Source organism: Pan paniscus, chromosome 2, assembly GCF_029289425.2.
Source record: "Pan paniscus chromosome 2, NHGRI_mPanPan1-v2.0_pri, whole genome shotgun sequence".
In the NCBI taxonomy this organism is placed as follows: Eukaryota; Metazoa; Chordata; class Mammalia; order Primates; family Hominidae; genus Pan; species Pan paniscus.
This window is the reverse complement of record NC_085926.1, coordinates 17,268,765-17,289,220: the sequence shown is the minus strand read 5'-3', so window position 1 is coordinate 17,289,220 and position 20,456 is coordinate 17,268,765. Positions and strand designations below refer to the sequence as shown.

At 37.6% G+C, this 20,456-nt stretch overlaps 1 protein-coding gene across 25 annotated transcripts in view; it reads left to right on the top strand.

The window, feature by feature from the left end:
• The window catches only part of TBC1D5 (TBC1 domain family member 5), a 595,437-nt gene that overhangs the window by 446,203 nt on the left and 128,778 nt on the right, over positions 1–20,456 (top strand). For all 25 annotated transcript variants that reach the window (XM_063602211.1, XM_063602210.1, XM_055109554.2 and 22 more), the window contains one exon: positions 13,815–13,921. In XM_063602211.1, coding sequence (XP_063458281.1) covers positions 13,815–13,921 — 107 coding nt within the window. The remainder of the gene's footprint in view (positions 1–13,814; positions 13,922–20,456) is intronic.

Sequence of the window (20,456 nt, the reverse complement as noted above, 5' to 3'; positions counted from 1 at the left end):
GGAGAAAAACAGTGGATCAGAGAACTATTCAGAGCTAAAGGTAGCAAGATTTAGTGATTAAATATGATAGGAGAGGGAGAATGGGAAATCTAGAAGAATCTCCAGCTTGGAGGTATGAGTGACTGGGAAATATTTATAACTTGATAGAAAATACAAGGATTAAGAAGTTTTAGGAATGTTAATAATTAACTGGGCTTGACTTTGCTGAGTTTTGGGATATTTATAAGAAATTATAACCTAAAGATTTGAAAAATAAAGTTAAATGTCAATGTCAAGGCCACAGATTTAATTTTGCAAATGATTGACAGCTGTTTGTTAAAACTATCACCACAGATGCCACCTGCAAAGAATAGGGTGACTATATATCAAAGTTTGTTTGGGATAGTCTTGGTTTACACCTGCTATCCCAGAATAGTAATTATTTGCCCTTTTTCACTCTTGAAGACATCACATTAGGATCATAAAAATTATATGGTCCTATTACCTAAGGTGGGTACATATGGAAAGAGAACATGGGCAAAGGTGAAACTGGGTTTAACATAAGCATTTCAGAGGCACCAGAGGAGAAAAAGCCAAGGAAGAGCTTAGTTTTTGTTGTAACCCCAGAGAACTGTCTGAGCCAAGCAGAGAAAAGAAGGTCAAGAGTGCCCAGGAATAGTAACACAAGGCTAGGAAAGTCCACTCACTTTGGGAACTGTGGAGGGACAGTCATTGGATACCTTTGCCAGGGTGGATTCAATGGACTGGTTGAGCAGAAGCTGGATTATGGTGGGTTGAAGAGTGAATAGACAGTTAAGAAGTACAGTAGTCTTTTCTTCAGCTTTTTGTTGTTGGTTTTTTGTTTGTTTTTAATATATGCATTACTTTTTCAACTGAAAAGATAACTAAATAAAAACAAAGAATATGGAGATAGCAGATATAGAGTGATCTTTGAGTAAGGAAGAAGAACGATGTAGCTAGAGAACAGTGCAGGGGCAAGGAAGATTGGATGGCTGTCGTTAGACATTGGAGGCAGGGCAGAACTGATAGAGAGGTTTACTTCTCAAACCAGTCTGAGTTCCTACTTCAAGAATCAGCACTAGTTTTCCCCACCCTGTTCCATGAATTAGATCTATGAAAAAGCCAAGCATGGTGGCTCGAAACTGTAATCCCAGCATTTTGGGAAGGCAGGGCAGGAGAATTGCTTGAGCCTAGGAGTTTGAGACCAGTCTGAGACACGTGGTGAAACCCCATCTCTACAAAAAATAAAATTTGGCCGGGTATAGTGGCTTGTGCCTGTAGTCCCAGCTACTCACGAGGCTGAGGTGGGAGAATCATTTTAGTCCAGGAGGTCAAGGCTGCAGTGAGCCGTGATTGCGCCTCTGCACTCCAGAGTGTGGGTGACAGAGCAAGACCCTGTCTAAACAAAAAAAAGATCTATGAAAAGAGAAAATATCTTCTTTGTTTTGAAGCTTTCACTTGTTTATTATCTGTTCTTCACACCCCACCCCTAATCCCTGTTCCCCAGTGAGAGACAGGATTTTGTCTGTCTTGGTTTCCCTCCCATATACCAGCATCTAGAATTGGGCCCAGGGCATAGTAAACCTCCAGAAAAATATTTTTTGAGTAAAATAATTGAGGAAATAAGGGCCCAGAGGCAATAGAAAAGAACTGGGTCTGGAGTCCTGTGGAAGACTGGCTGTGGAACAGGAATGAAAAGCTGGTGCCGATGCAGGAAGAAAGCACTAGGCTGCTTTCACAAGTAATCCAGTTCATAAGTGGAGAAGACAGAGAATGGAGGAATTCCATATCTGATAAAAGAGGAAACAAGGTTATCCACTGTGAGTGAGGCAGAGTAGGGTTAGTGGTTTGTGGGAAATGACTTGGAGATGTGATAAAAATAGCTAATTAAGAGCCAAGAAAAAACCATGTGTAGCTGTTGAAGATCCTACAGAGACAAACACTGGGAAGTGGTACCAGGCCTCAAAAAAAAAAAAAAAAAAAAAAAGAGGTAGATTGTGATCCAGGCTTCCAAATGAATTAGGCAGGACTAAAGGGAGATAGGAGGGTAGAGGGTGTTGAGTGTATTTTAAAATAGTGGTTTAAGATGTATAAAGAGGGAAGCACAGCCAGGAAAAGATTAGGGAAAATTGAATATATCAAAGAATTGAGTGAGGTAGAGCATGAGAGAGCTAAATGCATACAAAGTTGTGGTCCGACATAAAGCAGTTCTAGATCTGCTTGGTATGGTTGAAGTACGTGAAGAGGAATTTAAGTCGCTTGAAGACCAAGGGATTGTGAGGAAACTGGGGTTTTGCTTTAGTTCTCCATGGACACTTCACCAAGGATCCTAATAGGAAAAGGCGTAGAAGGAAATGTAATGAGCCTGGCACCATAGCCTCAAATAAATAAAAAAGAGTGACCAAGAAAACAGCTTTTATTGAACCAGTCAATTATTCAGAGTCAACCATTCAACCAGTGTTTACCAGTATATGGTACATAGATGATAGTGATGCAGGGACATGATTGATGCATAGAGGCATGGCATTAACTTGAAGAAGTTTTATGAAATGATAGGAAGCAATAGTTTGGAAGAATCAAAGAGCAAGGTGGTCCTCCACCTCACATCTGGAGGTTGCAGAGGCAGCAGTGACTCTGGGAGGGTGAGGCTTAGAGGGAAAGACATTGTTCCCTAGAGAAAAGGATTGAGATAGAGGGGAGCAGCAGAAAGAAAAGGGATAGAGAACCAGATTGGACAGAGTTGCGTGGGAGGTCAGTACTAATTAGATGAGCTTATATTTTTGGCCATGGTCAAGAACTGAGAGGAAGGTGGGCAATTTGCCAGCCCCAGCTTTCCAAATAAATCATTGGTGTCAAATTTTTATTTCATGCCAGTGGATTCTGACTCATAATGTCTTGCTAGGGCTTCCAAAGTGGGGATGTTCAGTTACACTTAGTAGTTTAAATCTCATTCATTCAATAAATCTTAAGTGAACACCACTGTACCAGGCTCTGAGCATTACATATGTTCTTTTGGAGCTACATTTGTAGGATGCTCAGAGGATGTTTCATCTGAGGGAAACTAAAAGAGCCTTCCTTCCGTGATGACATGCCTTCCTTGGGGTGCATGTCTCCTAGGGATTCAGTGGATGGGGATCAAAGGGTCTATGATCATCCTGATAGTGTGCAAAATATTGTGTAGGTATGCCTTTCTCTGGGTCAAATGTCTATAGTTTTCATCAGTTTCTCAAAGGAACACATCCCCAAAAAATAGATAAGATTCACTGCATCTAGTCCAAAATTCTGATTTTGTAGGCACAGATAATAAGGCCTGTTATGGGCTGAATTGTATCCCCCCCCAACAAAAGATATATTGAAGTCCTAACTTCTAGTACCTGAGAACGTGACCTAATTTGGGAATAGATTGTTGCAAATGTAATTAGTTAAGATGAGGTCATACTAATCCAATATGACTGGTGTCCTCATAAGAAGAAGGAAATTTGGCAACAGACATGCACAGAGGGAAGACAATGTGAAGGTATACAGGGAGAAGAAAGCCATGTGAAGACAGCCAGAAGCAGAGGTTGGAGTGATATTATCTACAAGGCAAGGAATGCCAAGGATTTTCAGCCATTCCAGAAGCTAGGAGAGAAATAGGAAACAAATTTTTCCTCTTCAGAAGAAACATGCTGCTAACACCAGAAGCAGGAGAGGCAAGGAGGATTCTCCCCTACAAGTTTCAGAGGGAACATGGTCCTATCAAAACTTTGATTTTGGACTTCTAGCCTTCAGAATTGTGAAACAGTAAATTTCTGTTATTTTAAGCCACCCAGTGTTTGTTACTTTGCTGAATTATATGGATTAAAATTATATACAGAAAGAAACATTGAGCAATAAAGAAATAATGTGAGAGTAATCGTAAACCATTACTCCTGTAATAGTTTATGAATGGTCATACCCCCACCACACTATTTTTTAACTGACTTATTTCATATTGTAAGTCACTCTTGTGATTCCTTGCTTCCCCTGGCTCCACCTACCTAAATCTTACTCCTATTTTCAGGCCTAGGGCAAGGTAGCCTTTTTCCCAAATCTTTTCCTATTATTCTAGCTCTCATTGATTTCACACTTTGCAATCCTATAAGATCATCATCAATACCACTAACTAAGTGCTACATTAGTCATACTCTATTTTACATTTTTCCGTAGTTATTGTGGGTGTTGGTCCTATCTCCTCAACTAGATTGTGAGCTTCCTTGGTACCAGAACCACATTACAATTCTTTCATATCTCTAAAAGCATCTGAAGCTCTTCATGTGCTCAGTTAATGTAGTACTTGGGGTAATGCCAGGCCAGAATGTACCATAGAGACCTTGGAGGGGTGGATTTGTGTCCTGTGATTACTAAGAAGACAAGTGCTAGTCTCATTCTTAGAACAACACAAATAAATAATTATTCTTTGAAAATATACTTTCAGCATAGCTTCTTCAAAGAAAGCATGGCCTACTTTTAAAACTAGCTGAAATTTTCACATCTATTTTTTGTTCATTTTATTTTGTTTTTGACTAGTATCAAAAAACATGGTCTCTATTTTAAACATAACATACCTTTTATTTGTCTTGTAAATTGCATTAATAGCTAAAACACTATAAAAAATTGTCTCTATTTTAAACATAACATACCTTTTATTTGTCTTGTAAATTGCATTAATAGCTAAAACACTATAAATCTATTTATAGATTTTCCTTTTTTTTTTTCTTTCTGAGACGGAGTTTTACTCTTGTTACACAGACTGAGTGCAGTGGTGCCATCTTGGCTCACTGCAACTTCCACCTCCTGGGTTCAAGTGATTCTCCTGCCTCAGCCTCCCAAGTAGCTGGATTACAGGAGCATGCCACCATGCCCAGCTAATTTTTGTATGTTTAGTAGAGACGGGGTTTCACCATGTTGGCTAGGCTTGTCTCAAACTCCTGACCTCAGGTGATCTGCCCACCTCAGCCTCCCGAAGTGCTGGGATTACAGGCATGAGCCACCACGCCGGGCCTAGATTTTCTTAAAAAGAAAGTATTTCTCAAATATTTATTGCCTTTTTAAATGTACTTTCTCTTTGAACACCATAAATGGAAAAGTTTCCTTCTTGGCACTTCTACCCACTTCCTGCCTTGTTTTTTCAGCCAGCGTAAGCATGTTACAATACTCTACTATAATTTTCCTCTGTTTTTGATAGGGATTTCTTTAGCCATTTCCTGGCCTGGCATGGCATGGCAGTTGTGGCCTCTTTGTGATTTCAAATATTACTCCTTTTGATTTCATTTTAGATCTCTACTTATTCTTCAGCCACTGTCTGTCTGCCAGTATTTCCCTCTGTCCTAACCCAGAATTTCTATTTCTGTATTTTCTAGTTAACAGCATGTTCAATGTCATATTGATGTCAAAATGCATTTATTTCAACTACAAATTGTATTTATTTGTCTTTTCTGGAAAAGCGTTGCTTAACAGTGATTACAAATTTTAAATATGGTAATGTCACAAAGTTTTATCAAAGCACAAATTGATAGTCTTATTTTTGAAGGAATGTTTAAGCACTTCCTGACTACTAGGTCTCTTCCTTCTGAGACATAAAATGGTGTCAGTTGTTTTTATGATTATATCAGATATTTATATTAATGTACCCTGTTACAAACACCGTTTATACAACTTTATATCTTAGTTTAACAGTCTCCTCATGTTTCACTAACAAAGGCTGATATACCATAGTAGCACATTGTCTGTTATTTTGGGTTTCTTTTTTAATGTTTCCTTTTTAAAAAAAAATTGAATTATTGAATTGGATTTTAAGAAAGGTTCTAGGTTCAGCACAAAACTAAGTGGAAAATACAGTTTGCATATACCCACTCCCCCAGATACCCATATTCTCCCCCACTATCACCATCCCACATCAGAATACTTTTTTTTTTTTTTTTTTTTTGAGACGGAGTCTCGCTCTGTCGCCCAGGCTGGAGTGCAGTGGCACAATCTCGGCTCACTGCAAGCTCCACCTCCCGGGTTCACGCCATTCTCCTGCCTCAGCCTCCTGCATAGCTGGGACTACAGGCGCCCGCCACCACATCCAGCTAATTTTTTTGTATTTTTAGTAGAGACGGGGTTTCACCGTGTTAGCCAGGATGGTCTCCATCTCCTGACCTTGTGATCCGCCCATCTCGCCCTCTCAAAGTGCTGAGATTACAGGCGTGAGCCCCCGCACCCGGCCAGAATGACACATTTTTTACACTTGATAAACCTGCATTGATACAGCATTATTGCCCAAAGTTCATAGTTTTACATTAGGGTTCACTCTTGTGTGTTTGGACCAATGTATAATGACATGTATCCATCATTATAGTATCATACATACAGCAGTCCCTCCTTATCTGCAGTTTAAGTTTCCACAATTTCAGTTATCTGATACCAACCAAGATTCAAAAATATTAAATGGAAAATTCCAAAAATAAAAAAAACTCCTAAGTTTTAAATTGTATCCCATTCTGAGTAGCATGATGAAATCTGTAGCCACCCCACTCTGTTCTGCCCTGGACATGAATCTTCCCTTGTCCAGCATATCCACACCACATAAGCTGCCTGCCCATTTAGTCACTTAATAGCAATCTTGATTATCAAAGCAACTGTTGTTGGTATCACAGTGCTTGTGTTCAAGTAACCCTTGTTTTACTTAAAGCCCTAAAGCTCAAGAGTAGCGATGCTGGCATATTGTTATAATTGTTCTATTTTATTATTAGATATTGTTGCTAATCTTTTACCATAATTTATAAATTGCCTAACTTATAAATTAAACTTTTATCATAGGTATGTATGTATAGAAAAAAGCATAGTACGTATAGGGCTGAATACTATTTGAGGTTTCAGGTATCCACTGGGGGTCTCAGAACACATCCTAAAAATCCTCTGTGTTCTGCCTATTCATCCCCTGTCTCCCTCTAATTCCTGGAAACTACTGATCTTTTTACTGTCACAATGTCATATAGTCAGATGAATGAAGTCTGTATCCTTTTCAGATTGGCTTTTTTTCCTTAGCAATATGCAGTTAAGTTTCCTCTTGAGTCTTTTCATGGCTTGATGGCACATTTATTTTTAATGCTGACTAATATTCCATTTTCTAGATACAATACAGATTGTTTATTAATTCACCTACTGAAGGACATCTTGGTGACTCCCTCATATACAAGTAAGACCTCCACCCACTTTCTCCTTCCATACATCCCATTTCTCCTTATCACCCCTGCCATAGGAGCCACTCAGTGTCTGCCTTTGTTTGCTTCCACATATTGTTGGCCGACACCTCACTGACCCTAAAGTCTTCCATTTTAGCAATTATCACAGCCCTTAGTATGTATCATTATTATCAGCCCTACCCTAGGTTGCAGTTAATTTTATGTTTCTCTTCCACTGGAATGTGAGAGAAAGTTGAGATTTTAAAAATTCTTTTCATGTCTTTAGAACTTAACTCAGCATTTTAAATAAAACAGGTGTTTAGTATAAATATTAAATGAATGAATACAGTCCAACACAAAAAAAAGATATTGTCAGCACTTCTTAAATACCTTGTGTACTTCAGCCATTTTTACTGACAATGTATATTTCTGATTAAGGCACTAAAAATCACAAAACATAATGAAATAAAGTGTATGTATGTCTATTTTCAGATATAACTAATTCCCAACCTATGGTTTTCCTTCGTTTCAATTTAAAATTAAGAGAGTCAAATGTATGAATCAGGCTTACTGATTATTTTCTAAATCTTAATCCCCACCAATTTTTTCAGGTTTCATTTCCATGACATCTTACAGATGTGGAGGTAGAACTTGGGCTTTGATTCTGAGTACTTACCTTTAATTACTACAATAGTGTTCACAGTTTGCATTAAAAGACTTTGTTTTGGCCAGGTGTAGTGGCTCATCATGCCTGTAATCCCAGCACTTTGGGAGGCCAAGGCAGCAGGATCACTGGAGCCCAGGAGTTCAAGACCAGCCTGGGCAACGTAGTGGGACCCCCGTCTCAATTAAAAAAAAAAAAAAGAATTAGCCAGGCATGATGGCACATGCCTATAGTCCCAGCCACTAGGGAGGCTGAGGTGGGAGGATCACTTAAGCCCAGGAGGTCAAGGCTTCATTGAGTTGTGATCATGCTACTGGACTATAGCCTGGGTTGACAAGAATGAGATGTGTCTCCAAAAAAAGAAAAAAATTTTTTTTTTTTTTTTAAGAGTCTCGCTCTGTCACCCAGGCTGGAGTGCAGTGGTGCGATCTGGGCTCACTGCAACCTCCACTTCCCGGGTTCAAGTGATTCTCCTGCGTCAGCCTCCCGAGTAGCTGGGATTACAGGCGCCCACCACCATGCCCAGCTCTTTTTTTGTATTTTTAGTAGAGACAGGATTTTACCGTGTTAGCCAGGATGGTCTCAATCTCCTGACCTCATGATCCGCCCACCTTGGCCTTCCAAAGTTCTGGGATTACAGGTGTGAGCCACCACGCCTAGCCAAGAAAATTGTTTTTAGGCTGTATCATCTCATTTGATTTCCTCAGTCGATAAGGAGTTAGAGAAGGTGGAGAAAACAGAAGCCTGTGCACTTAATTGATATCCTTCAAAGTTCATAGTACAAACGGCATTCCTGGAGCTAACATGCCGTCATTCTGACTTTTCTGATACAGTGATCTTTCTCTGCTCACACACTAGCCACTGGCAATTCTGCACTTATATACTTGCTTACTTACTGCCTTCCAGTTGGCAGCACTATTTATTTAAACATAGAAATTACTGAGTAAAGATCTCTTGTGTTATTGCTTGATCTCTTATTAAATGAGATTCTGTTTAAAGTGTATTAAGTGGGAAAAGTAACAATTGTTTAAATCTTTTTCCAAGCCCAAACAGTGAACTACTCTGAATTTGAGATTGTCCTCTTTCCTAAAAGTGAAATTAAAAGTCTTATATTATTCTGCACAAAATCTGCTAGAATAATAAGGACTTACCAAAGAGTATCCAAGTGTTTACATAAGAGTATGTGTTGGTCTTAGGTTTCAAGGATGGTTGTTGTAGTGATTGAATGGTGCTCAAAGAGGCAGTTGTCACAAAGCCAACTGAGGAAGAAAACCCAGAAAGACAAAATCTTACAAGGGTTTTAAACACTAGACTTAAACCACTTTTTGTGGGGGATATGACTGTGTTTTATTTTTGGCTTTCTCCAAAACTGAAGAGAGTAAAATTTTGTTGTTTCTATTTATGTTTTGTACCCCAGCCTCCCCCTGACCACTTGTTTTCTGGCCCATTGGCAATTACATTTTGTTTCTTGCCATTTGTACTTAGGAAAGTCAAAATACTAAGGGCCTTTAAATAAAGGTGAAGATGCTGCAGGCAGTAATTATGTGTTTTTTCCTGCATGTAGTAGGCTCTCAACAAATATTTTTTTCAGAGAGCATTACATTTATTGAATGTTTTCTCTATGCCAGGTGTCTGGCAAGGCACTTTCATTGCACATTGGCTTTGTTTTCAGTCAAGTACAATTAACTATGAGAAAAACTTTTTCCTTTTTTAAAAGAAAGAAGGTTTTCTTTATTGTTAGCTCATTTTATTTTATACTTAATCCATGATTATTTGTTTTTATATGCCTTTTTATAGCTTTTTAGAAACAAGAATTTATGCCTATTTCTAAATATTTGCTATTCTTGGCCTTTGACACTGAGGACTTTTTTCAGTTTATACCGATACCCCTGTCATGAACTTGCTAAGAATGTAGGAAAGTATAAGACACAGTGGTGTGTGAGGCTTTCAGTCTACATAGACCCAGGTTCAGCCCTGTCTTTGCCCTTCAGGATCTCTGTGGCCTTGGCTGTGCTGTTACCTACTCTGCACTATCTCATCTATAATAGAGAGTCAATGATAATGCTTTCCTAAGGGGGAATTAGGAGGACTCATGAGACCTTTATAAAATGTATGACTAGTTTTCAGGTATATTATAGGTACTTGATAAGTGATAGATATTTTTGGGAAGTCGGGCAAGAAATTAAAGAAAGTCTGTATAGAGTTTCGTGTTTTGTGGTAGTTTTCATTCTGTTTTATTATGCTGAGAAAGAAAGTATATCTCAATATGAACTTAAATAATTTGAAAAAGTATTGCATGTATTTACAAACATTACAATTGTAAGTGTGGTTAGTTTTGAATTATGTGTAAGTTATTGATCCACATTGCTTTAAACTTTCTCAAAACAGTTACTTTTTCTGCATATCATTACTGATTTCACTTTTGGTTTGTTTGTACCTGCTGGAGAAAGTAAACCATCTCTTCAGACCACTCCAGAATAGTTGTGGGGCACATAAAGGTTCAGACAGAGAAGTCAGCTCTGCCTCATATGGAGGTAATGCTATTCATCAAGGATGAATTGAGCAAGATGGGGAAATGTACCACATAGCAGCTGGCCCACTCTTACAGAAACCCTGTAGATAGAGTAAGCAGGATTGTCTCTATTTTATAAATGGGAGAAATAAAGTTTCAGTGAAGTTGGGCAGCTTGCCTAAATTCACCATATTATAAGTGACTAGGCCAGTGATCTAATCTAGTTCTCATTCCAAATCCATTATCTTTTCTTAGGTACTACTTACCTTTGCTTTTACCTTCCCTAAATCAACTCTTTAGAATGTGCCTTCACTATTTTGTTTTTAAAGCATAAACATACTTCATTTTACATGTAGGTAGATAACAAAACTCAATAATTTTTCTTAATCTTTCACTTCTTACTTCATGTCTCTGCCCTGCTCTGATAGAATAAATATTGGGGAAAGAACACTATTACAGATTAGTTTTTCATGTTCAAAAAAAGTTTACTGTGAAGTTCAAAACTAAATTCTTATTGTGTCAGATCCTTACTAGTTTGTTTTTAAATCAGCTTGTGTAATTCTTTTCTACCTACTTTAAACTGGCTGTAGTTATTCAAAAGGAGATTTAATACTTAGCATATCTAATTGCAAATTAAGGGTATTTCTAAAAGTGTGGATTTTCATTAGCAAATTAGAGATACCATTATCTGAAAGCAGTGAACTTATTTGCTGTTATATTCCTAGTGCAGGTGCCTAGCATCGTCTCTGGATATCTGGCATTTAGTAGATGCTCAGGAAATGCTCATTGCATGCAGTGATTGGATGGATGGATAGAAAGATGAAAGAATGTTAGCTTCCTCATTTGTTTTGCAAGTAGAATATTAATACATTATTTGGCTTCCCTTATATATTTTATAGCTTCTGATAGCTTCAATAGTTTTAACAAGTTATGAAAACAGGATTATTGTTCTGGTCTCTATCTATCTATATGTTTATATCTAAATCAGTCTGTTCTACAGGAGTTCAAGACCAGCCTGGCAACATAGGAAGAGCTTGTCTCTTCAAAAAACTTAAAAATTAGCCAGGCATGGCAGTATGCTTCTCTAGTCCGTAATAGCTACTCCAGAGGCTGGGGCAGGAGGATTGCATGAGCCCAGGAGTTTCAGACTGCAGTGAGCTGTGATCATGCCACTGCACTCTAGCCTGGGTGACAGAGCAAGACCCTGTCTCTGAAAACACATAGTAAATAAATAAATAAATAAATAAATAAATGATTAGTCAATCAATCAAGCTTTTCTGGAGATTGGTTTATGCTGATCTTCTAGTATACTTAAAACTGCTTCACTAGAGTAGTAGTAATACTTTACAATATGCATCCATTATGTCTCTTGATTTTCAAAACAATGGCCTTTCAAAACAAATGTCTTGTAATAGAGTACAGACTCTGCAGCTAGACTTTTGGGTTTCCAATCTTGCCCCTCTAGGGAATCACTGGTAACTTGTACAAGTGACTTAACTTCTCCAAGTATCAATTATTGCATCTGTAAAACAAAGATAATAATTGTACCTTTATAAGAATGTCATAGAAATTAATTGAGATAATGTAGGTAAAGTTCTTAGCATGTGGCCTGGCTACAGAAAGCTTTAATAATTCACTGTTATCTTAGTTATATTAGTAGTAATAGCTGCTTGATATTACACATCTGCCCTTCTGGGCTGTAATTTTCTCCAGAGTAAGGACTCCGTTTTGTTTATCTCTACATGCTCCCCTAGCATAGGGCCTGTCGTGAATGAGGTACTCTGAATAATTATTGGATTGAATAAAGCAGTCAAATAAATTTTTTCAATCAAAAAGTTGTTTTCCAAGTGACTAAACTTAAGCTCACAGAGGTTACCTGAACTGGTTTTAAACAGCTGCTATTAATCAGTCTCATAGATTATATCATTTAATCTTTAGGCAACTTGATGAAAGGTTCAAATAAAGCCCCAGGATTCAAACCTACATCTGTGAGTCATGAGATCAAAACTTTTCCACAAAATTTTCCTGCCTCTTTACAAAATATATAAGAATTCTTTCTTGGTCAATTACTAATAGATAATTACTTTTTGAGTTATAAGGTAAATTGATTAAGTCTTAATTACTTGCTAGATCTCAAAGAAACCTGTACATAAAACCATTATACTGTTCTCAGTATCTTAGCTTTTTGAATTTCTAGAGAAAAAAAGGACAGCAGGTAACTGAAGGTAAATATGAAAACATGAACAAATGAGAGTCTGAACAGATACAGAAAGGGTAGGATAAGTGAGTGCTTTACAAATGAAAGCAGATGTATGAAATTACAAGCTGTCATAGCAGCAATGGAAATGAAGATGATAAAGTGGTTCCTTACATAGATTATAATTATTCATTTTGCCCAGTCCTGTCTCCTTTCCCCATAGTGCTTATAGGAGGGGGAGAAGTAGGAAGTTATAGCAAGAAATGGTATTCCAACAGCAGAAGAAAAAGTAATCTAAAAATCAAAGATATTTCTAATTATAAATGTTTGGTTTTTGATTTGTGTTGTTTCTATTGAATCACAGTTGTTTTCTTATGGAACATTTTTCAAGTAACTGATTAGTGAAAAAACTTCAGTTGCAACCACAGAAGTTAAAACTGTAAAGTTTCTTCACAGTCAGTGCTGTGGAGGCAGTCAGTGTGGTTCATAAAGCAAGCATTGTTAATGGGCCCGACTCTGACAGCAGTGGCAGATAAGATTGTCAAGAAGTAAAGTAGTCTACATAGACCTGCCTGAAAAGATGTGTTTAATAATTACACCCATAATTAGGTTGATTTGAAAAAAAAAATTAAATGACAGGCTACAGAACACATTTAGACTTAACCTATGACAATTATGACACTTTTCCTCCAAGAAATGCTGCTTAGGTATTCTCTCCCTAAATCTCTTGTTACCTTTAGAAAAACAAATAATTAGAAGAAATTCTACTTTTTTAAATTTTGAGTTACGTAATGTTTACCTATACAAAAGAAAATGTAACAAGTTATAATGCATAATAATCAAGGTAAATATTATTTCATGAAAATCTTAAACCGGTTCTTTTCCATTCATATGGCTTTTATTACTAATTTCTAAGTAGAAAAACAGGAGACATTTAAACATAGCCATATAAATGGCAATAAATATGCACGGTTCTGAGAATTTATGTTGCAGATGTACACATATCTGTATGTGAAGTTCTTCTTTCCAACACCCCCTGAGGTTAAGTGCTAATACATTAGATAGCAGTTAACAATACAATGTGTTCCTTCAAAGGCAATTTGGTAAAGATCCCTTCTTCCTACTTCCTTTTATCAAATCAGTTGAGTTATTGGTTTGCTTTCATTGACTCTTAAGTTGTTAGATTTTATATTCTCAGCAATGCAGAATATCTTAAATAGTATTGCATCTCAATTATTTTTTCTTCTTATTTAGTGATCTCTAGTAACTACCAGACCTGTCTCGGCCTTCTGATGCATTACCCATTCATCGGGGATGTACACTCACTGATTCTTAAGGCTCTGTTCCTTAGAGATCCAAAGGTAAGCTTCCCCAGTAGGGTATGCATAATTTTAAGTTGGGTGAAAAATAGGCTTCTCTGTGTAGAGTCTATGAATTCCAAATGTGGAATTTGCCTAATGGTAGATGAATTGCCTAATGGTAGCATTTGCCTAAAGTTGTAGGCCAAAACCCATATACCTCATTGGCCAGCAACTCAACAGGCAAATTAGGTAGACCTTGCCATGAGAAACTGGAACACATGTCTCTTTTCCCACAGAAGGTTAATCTATGCTTTTCCCTTCCTCACAAGTCAAGGAAATAGTTGAGGAACTACCTCTCCTTACAGCCAAACTGTATTGTCATTGGTACCCCACACAGGGGTTGATTTATCCAAGTAGAACCTTGGGGTCCATATGAAGATCAAGAAAGTAGCTTTATACAAAGGACCAGTTCTATAAGACTGGATACAATGAAACACTAAATTATTTCATATTATGATATGTATTAATATTTCTTATTTGGGCGGTTAAGAGTAATCTAATAAAATAAAGATTTAAACAGACTTTAACACTGATTTCTCTATTTGAGCGTAAAGCAATTCACCAAAATTTTCTTTACACTTCAGAGAAAAAGTGTGCTCTTTTACAACTAATGTTATATTTCTTGAAAATAAGAACATTTAATGATCTAAAAAAATCTGTGAATCCTTGCTACTTTTGAGCCAAACAAAAATATTGGAAGAAGTATGAGAGAGAAAGCTTCAAACATGAATATCAGAATGCCAGGCATTGGATGGTAATCCCAGCCTTTGGCTCTTTGGCAACCCTCCCAACAGTCATGTTGGCAGTTGTCGAACTGTCTCTGAGTCAGTCAGTCTGTCTGTGGGTTCCATTGCCAAAGCTCTGTCTGATCAACTTGGGCCTCCAAGTTTAATGTAAATTTAGATTCTAAAGGATTTCTGTCCTTTCCTTGGTTGTTGACTTCAACCTTTTAGTATATCCTTTATTCTTTGATTGATTTAAAAGAATTCACTTCCTTATGCCTATATCTGTTCTGTAAATTTATGAACTTTCATATCATTTCTCTTACACAAAGCAGTTTCATTAAGCATCAGAAATATAATCCATTATTTCTCCGATGTATAAGGAAGCATACTTTTTTCTGGTAAGGCTTATGAATCTGACTATGAAAATTGAAAGTTCCATATTTATATTTTATGTACATATGTATTTGTAAGTTGTATGACTATATACTCCCTACACCCCCAAAAAAACCCCACAAGATGACAAAATATCTGTAAAATAAGACTAACGAATGAGGTTACTGGTCAATGAGGTATGAGTTTTGATCTACAGACTTAGGGCAAATTCTATCAGCTTAGCATTAGGAATTTTTAGAATCATACAGAGTGAAAAACATTGCTAAAATAGCAATTTGAAATTTCTACTTGCATGATTTGTTTTAATTGAAGAAAGAAATGAATATGTTATCAAAACCTATCGATCTTGGTAATTTTTCCCTAGCTAAATATGGTTGATGTTTCTGTGAATCACTCACTCATCCAGCTTCAGAATTCTTTATTCTAAGTTCATCAGTGTTTATTAGTGGAACCTAAATGCCCTTTCATGTTAGTATGATTTTAATGGAGTACTTTTTATCTCAATAAAGTCGTGTACATATAATGAAGCAAATTCTATAAGCATTAAAATATAGATTAAGGTTTAAGAGAAAAAAATAATAGTGTATCCAAAAAAGGGAATTCCCCACCTTCACATTCAGAGTCTTACCAAGTAAAAACATGATCAGTACAATGACCTTAAACTGATATTCCTGGGACATAAAAAATTGGGCATGATGAGGGAGTCATATTTAAAAGGCTCAGTAGAATAAGTTCATGGAATGATGATATCTATAGGAAAAGTAAAGAAAGCTGTGTAGCCTTTGAAAAGGGGCTTTCAGATGGCTAACCCTGCAAAATGGTAGATATAGTTAAGTGTATATGTGGCTGACTCATTAACATCATTTTACAGATTTTAAGTAGTAACTAAAGTCACTTGACACGTGTTAATATGGGCCTGTGGCAGTGTAGTGTTCTGTAAGGAACCTGAGTTAGGAATTGGGACCTTGGGTCAAACCTTGGCTCTGCCACCAACATCTTCATTATTTTGGAAAAATCATGCTTGCTGAGCCTTGGGCTTCTCTTTTGTAATATTTGGAGGTTGAATTAAATTGTCTCTGATGACCTGTGTAAGCAGAACATCCTTTGTCTTTGAAGAACTGACTTTTTTTTTTTTTTGAGATGGAGTCTCGCACTGTCACCAGGCTGGAGTGCAGAGGTGTGGTCTCGGCTCACTGCAACCTCCGCCTCCCAGGTTCAAGTGATTCTCCTGCCTCACCCTCCTGAGTAGCTGGGACTACAGGTGTCCACCATCACACCCGGCTAATTTTTGTATTTTTAGTAGAGATGGGGTTTCACTATGTTGGCCAGGATGGTCAAGAACTGACTTTGAATTGACGCAGGATCTCTCTCAGTCACTCTGCCAGCTGGGGACCTCCACAGAAGGCAACATTCCCACCCAGGGCCTCACTCAGCCCTGGGCCTGCCGCAGGAGGCACTACATCCACTCGGCCCGCCATACTATGCCTGGTTTGCACACCAGCCCGGATCCTGTGGCTGCTGTGACTGTGTGCTCAGCTGCCAATGGGAGGGGGTGCATGGGCAAGCGAGTGCAGGGTCTGGCCAGCTGTTCTGAGTGCCAGCACAGACGCAGGCTCCATGCGGGGCTTGCAGCTGGACCAGCTGTGTTGCAAGCCACTCCCATGGTAGACTCTGGCATCCAGATAAGGGGAACACAGTGGTGCCCAGGCAGGGGTGCCCACAACCCCGAAGCCCCAGAGGGGATGTTACAGCATGCTGATGAGCTCATTTAGTCCTGTTGTCCGCAGCCCAGTGGACTGCAGCATGTTAACAGCTCTGTCAGTCCCTTGCCTCACTCTGGCTCATGGCTCCGGGGCTGGTTCGGCCTTGCTGCTGCTTCCCATCACAAGGGGTCGCAACCCTCTGCCAGCGGAGGGTAGAGGACCACAGTTGTTACAGCCTTTGGTGTACCCATGTTCAGTGGATCCCGACTTCTGGTCCTGCATCCAAGAACAAGATCATGCTGACAATTGAAGGGTGAGGAGGGTGGAGAAATATCTTATTGAGTGATGAAATAGCTCTCACTGGAGAGGGGATGCAAGGGTGGTCCTCTACCCGAAGTTGGGTGGTTTCTCTCCATGTGGCTAGGTCCGGAGCTTTTATGGGCTCAGAATGGGGAGTGTGTGCTGATTGGTTTGTGAGTATGCAAAAAATGGCTAAAACAAAGGCACCACTTAGAGGTGGGCACAACAGTGTAAAAAACCAGTTAGGAAAGGTTAGGTGTATGTAAAATAGGTGAAGGGTGGGGATCAATCAGAAAAGCATGGCAAACAGGAAGACAGGTTTTCAAACCAGTCCATGGATTTACCCCGGGACTTGTAGCTAGGCTTTAAACTGTCTTTGGCTGGAAGGTCAGGTTTCATCAGGGACCCATCCCTGTCTACTTAGGATTCATCTGCTTCCTGCCACCATTACAATGAACTAACGAGGTCCAACCCAGTGCTGCAAAAGTAAAGTGAGAAAAACAGCAAGTTTATCTATTCTATAGAAATCCACAAGTGGACAGGGTTTTAGTGTTGTTAATGTCAATTATAAAGTCATAAAAGAGGCTATTTATGCTAAGGGGGAAAAAAAGAGGGAAAGATGGTACTAGTACCCCTGCCTATAGCCTCTAAAAATTCAGACATCATAGTGCTTTAAATGTTTTCTATTAATAGCAACAGTGAAACACTAAAAATACTGTAATCATTCCTGAATCACATAGATCAGAGTAAGTATATAAACATACAATTCTCAATGAAATTAACTAGTAGAAAGATGAGATTTGAGACACGAAAGCATTCTTTCCCATTTCCTAGTTTCATATGACAGTAGTGTTGAATGCTGCTAACAGGTTCAATAAAATAAAAACAAACAAGGAGCTCTGAGCCTTAGTAGGTTCATTGTAAACCTTCAGAAAAGCACTTTATCCTGCCATCATCCCTAAATTGCTCAGTGGAGAATACATTCTGCAAGTATAGCTTGAGACACAAGGTTCTAATTATTTTATATCAGAGATAGCCTTTACTGTGGAAAGATTTCTTATTTGAATAGATAGAAAAAAGTAGGCCTAAAAACTATAATAATAGGATCATACTCCTTCATAGTTTTCCAAGCACTCTGACATTAATCAACAACCCTATGAGGTAGGCAGAGCAGGTTATCTTTCCTCACTTTCTTCAGTAGGGAGAGGTTAAGTTTATGTGGCTTTCCCAAGGTCAAAAAGCTTATAAGCTCCCAAGCTAGCTAGAGTGGCATCATGACTGTTCTATCTATTCATTCCCTCCTCGGATTCCTGGCGTCTGTTCTGCATTCCCCATGAAACAATTTTCAGGTTCAGATAGGACATGTCCTCCTTTGAGTTCCCACGGCACCTTGTATATATGCATGTGTGTTTTGTAAGTTATTACGCCTTAGGACTGGATCCTGCTCATTTTTTAGCACTCAGCTTTGTGTCCTGCATATCTTGGTATAAAGGAAATAATGATAAAATTGATTTCTGATTCAAGTGCCATGCCTCATTCCAGTTCACCACACTGACTCTAATCTAGTTGGACATCACTAATCTAGAATATTTCTGGAACCCATGTTCACATTCCACAAAAGCCACAGCCAGTGGTTTATTTTTCAGCTGCCATTTTTATCAGGATAGTTAATTAATTATACAACTTGAACTTAAAGAGCATCTAGTTCCTTAATTTGCTATATATCAGAATTATTTAAAATCCTGTTACTACCATCATATATTATGGAATACAGAAGACATAGCAAAGAATCTAGTTAATTTACTTCCCTTAGGCTGTCAGAGTTTTAGAACTGCAAAGAACCTAGACAGTCTTATCCAGCTTCTCCTTTCATAGATGAAAAAGTGAGAACAAAGATAAAGCTGAGAGACTTATTCAAGGTCACAGAGCTTTTTAGTGGCAGACCAGCAATTGAACCCCCATCCTCAGACCACCTTTCCATGCAGGAGCTGTGGCTTTATTCGTTTTAAAAATAGTGGACCTCTACTTACATATTTCTCATACAAATTCTTCATCTGTAATAAATGAAACTGCCATATATGTAAGTGGCCCAGGAACTAGTTGAAATTTTTGAAAATGTATGCCTTATGAAGACTGGATATCAAATATCTGTTTTTAGCATCCTGTAGTCTGCACATGGTAAATACAACTTCTGTACTTAGCTCTTCAGACCACAGCCCTAATTTTCATTTTCTTGTCTTTATCATATTAGAACTACTAAGCAGATTTCCAAAAACAATCCATGAGATGAAGTTAGAGGGATAGAAGGAGGACAATCTGAAAAATATGAAGTGATTAAAAAACATTCTTCTAGCTAGTTGCTCACATTCAAAAAAAATGTTAAAACCCAATTAGAAACAAAAGTCATAGAAAATGTGAGCATATTGTGTTCCTTAAATAACCAGATGTTCTTTCCTTCCTGAAGGCAGTAAGGGCTAGGAAAAAAGGTTTAAAACTATTGTTTTAAGTTAACTGTGAATTTTGCAAATCTGTTTTTACCCTTTAGCAAATAAAATTCTAATACAGAAACATAAGCAAAGTAATTTTCATTTTTTGGTGTTCTCTTATTTGTGTTGTGTGTTGAAGTGTTAACCTTATCATAAAGACTTATTACAAATGAAATACAGTACATGTATTACCATTTTAGATTATGCAGTAAGAATTTGACGGCTACCGTTTGTTTTGAAGACTAGAATATTTGGGAAAAAATATTTCTAGTAACTTTGCAAGCAGTCCTTTTAGCATTGACTGTTATTGTTTATGGAAGAAAATTTCTAGAAATAAGAATTTAATTTCATAGTCATTCTTGTACACAGAAACACACTATAAAAATATAATGTACAATGTACAATGCTTGGCCAGTTCTGATTTGGTTCTTGCTTGAGGTTGTATTAAATTTTGTCTTTTTAAATTATAAAAAGTCTGAATTTCAAATTTCAAATTGTATATAGGTACTTTAATTTTTACTCATTTAATTCCAAGAAATCTCACTATACATACAACATTTTTGTCAATATCAAATAAATAACTTTGGTAAAATGTCACATCAAACTTGAAAAGTAGTGGATGGATCTAAGCCTGCTGCCAGTCAGGTGACAATTTTAGAAAATGTTCCTTTCCTTAATGCCATTGTAATCTTTTTCTTTCTGAGCAATAAAGAATCTAAAATCCACGTATAGTGACTCTTTGAGGATGATGCACTATATCCATTTATTTACTTTTCATAATGCTTCCAGCAGACGGTCTATTCAGATTTTCTAGTATGTTACTAATCCAATTTTTTGTGATGATTTTATGTTACAGCAAGATTGTTTGCATTACTCCTATTTTCATCTTTTTTTTTTTTACTCCCAAAACTGGGCATTTCTTAGAAAA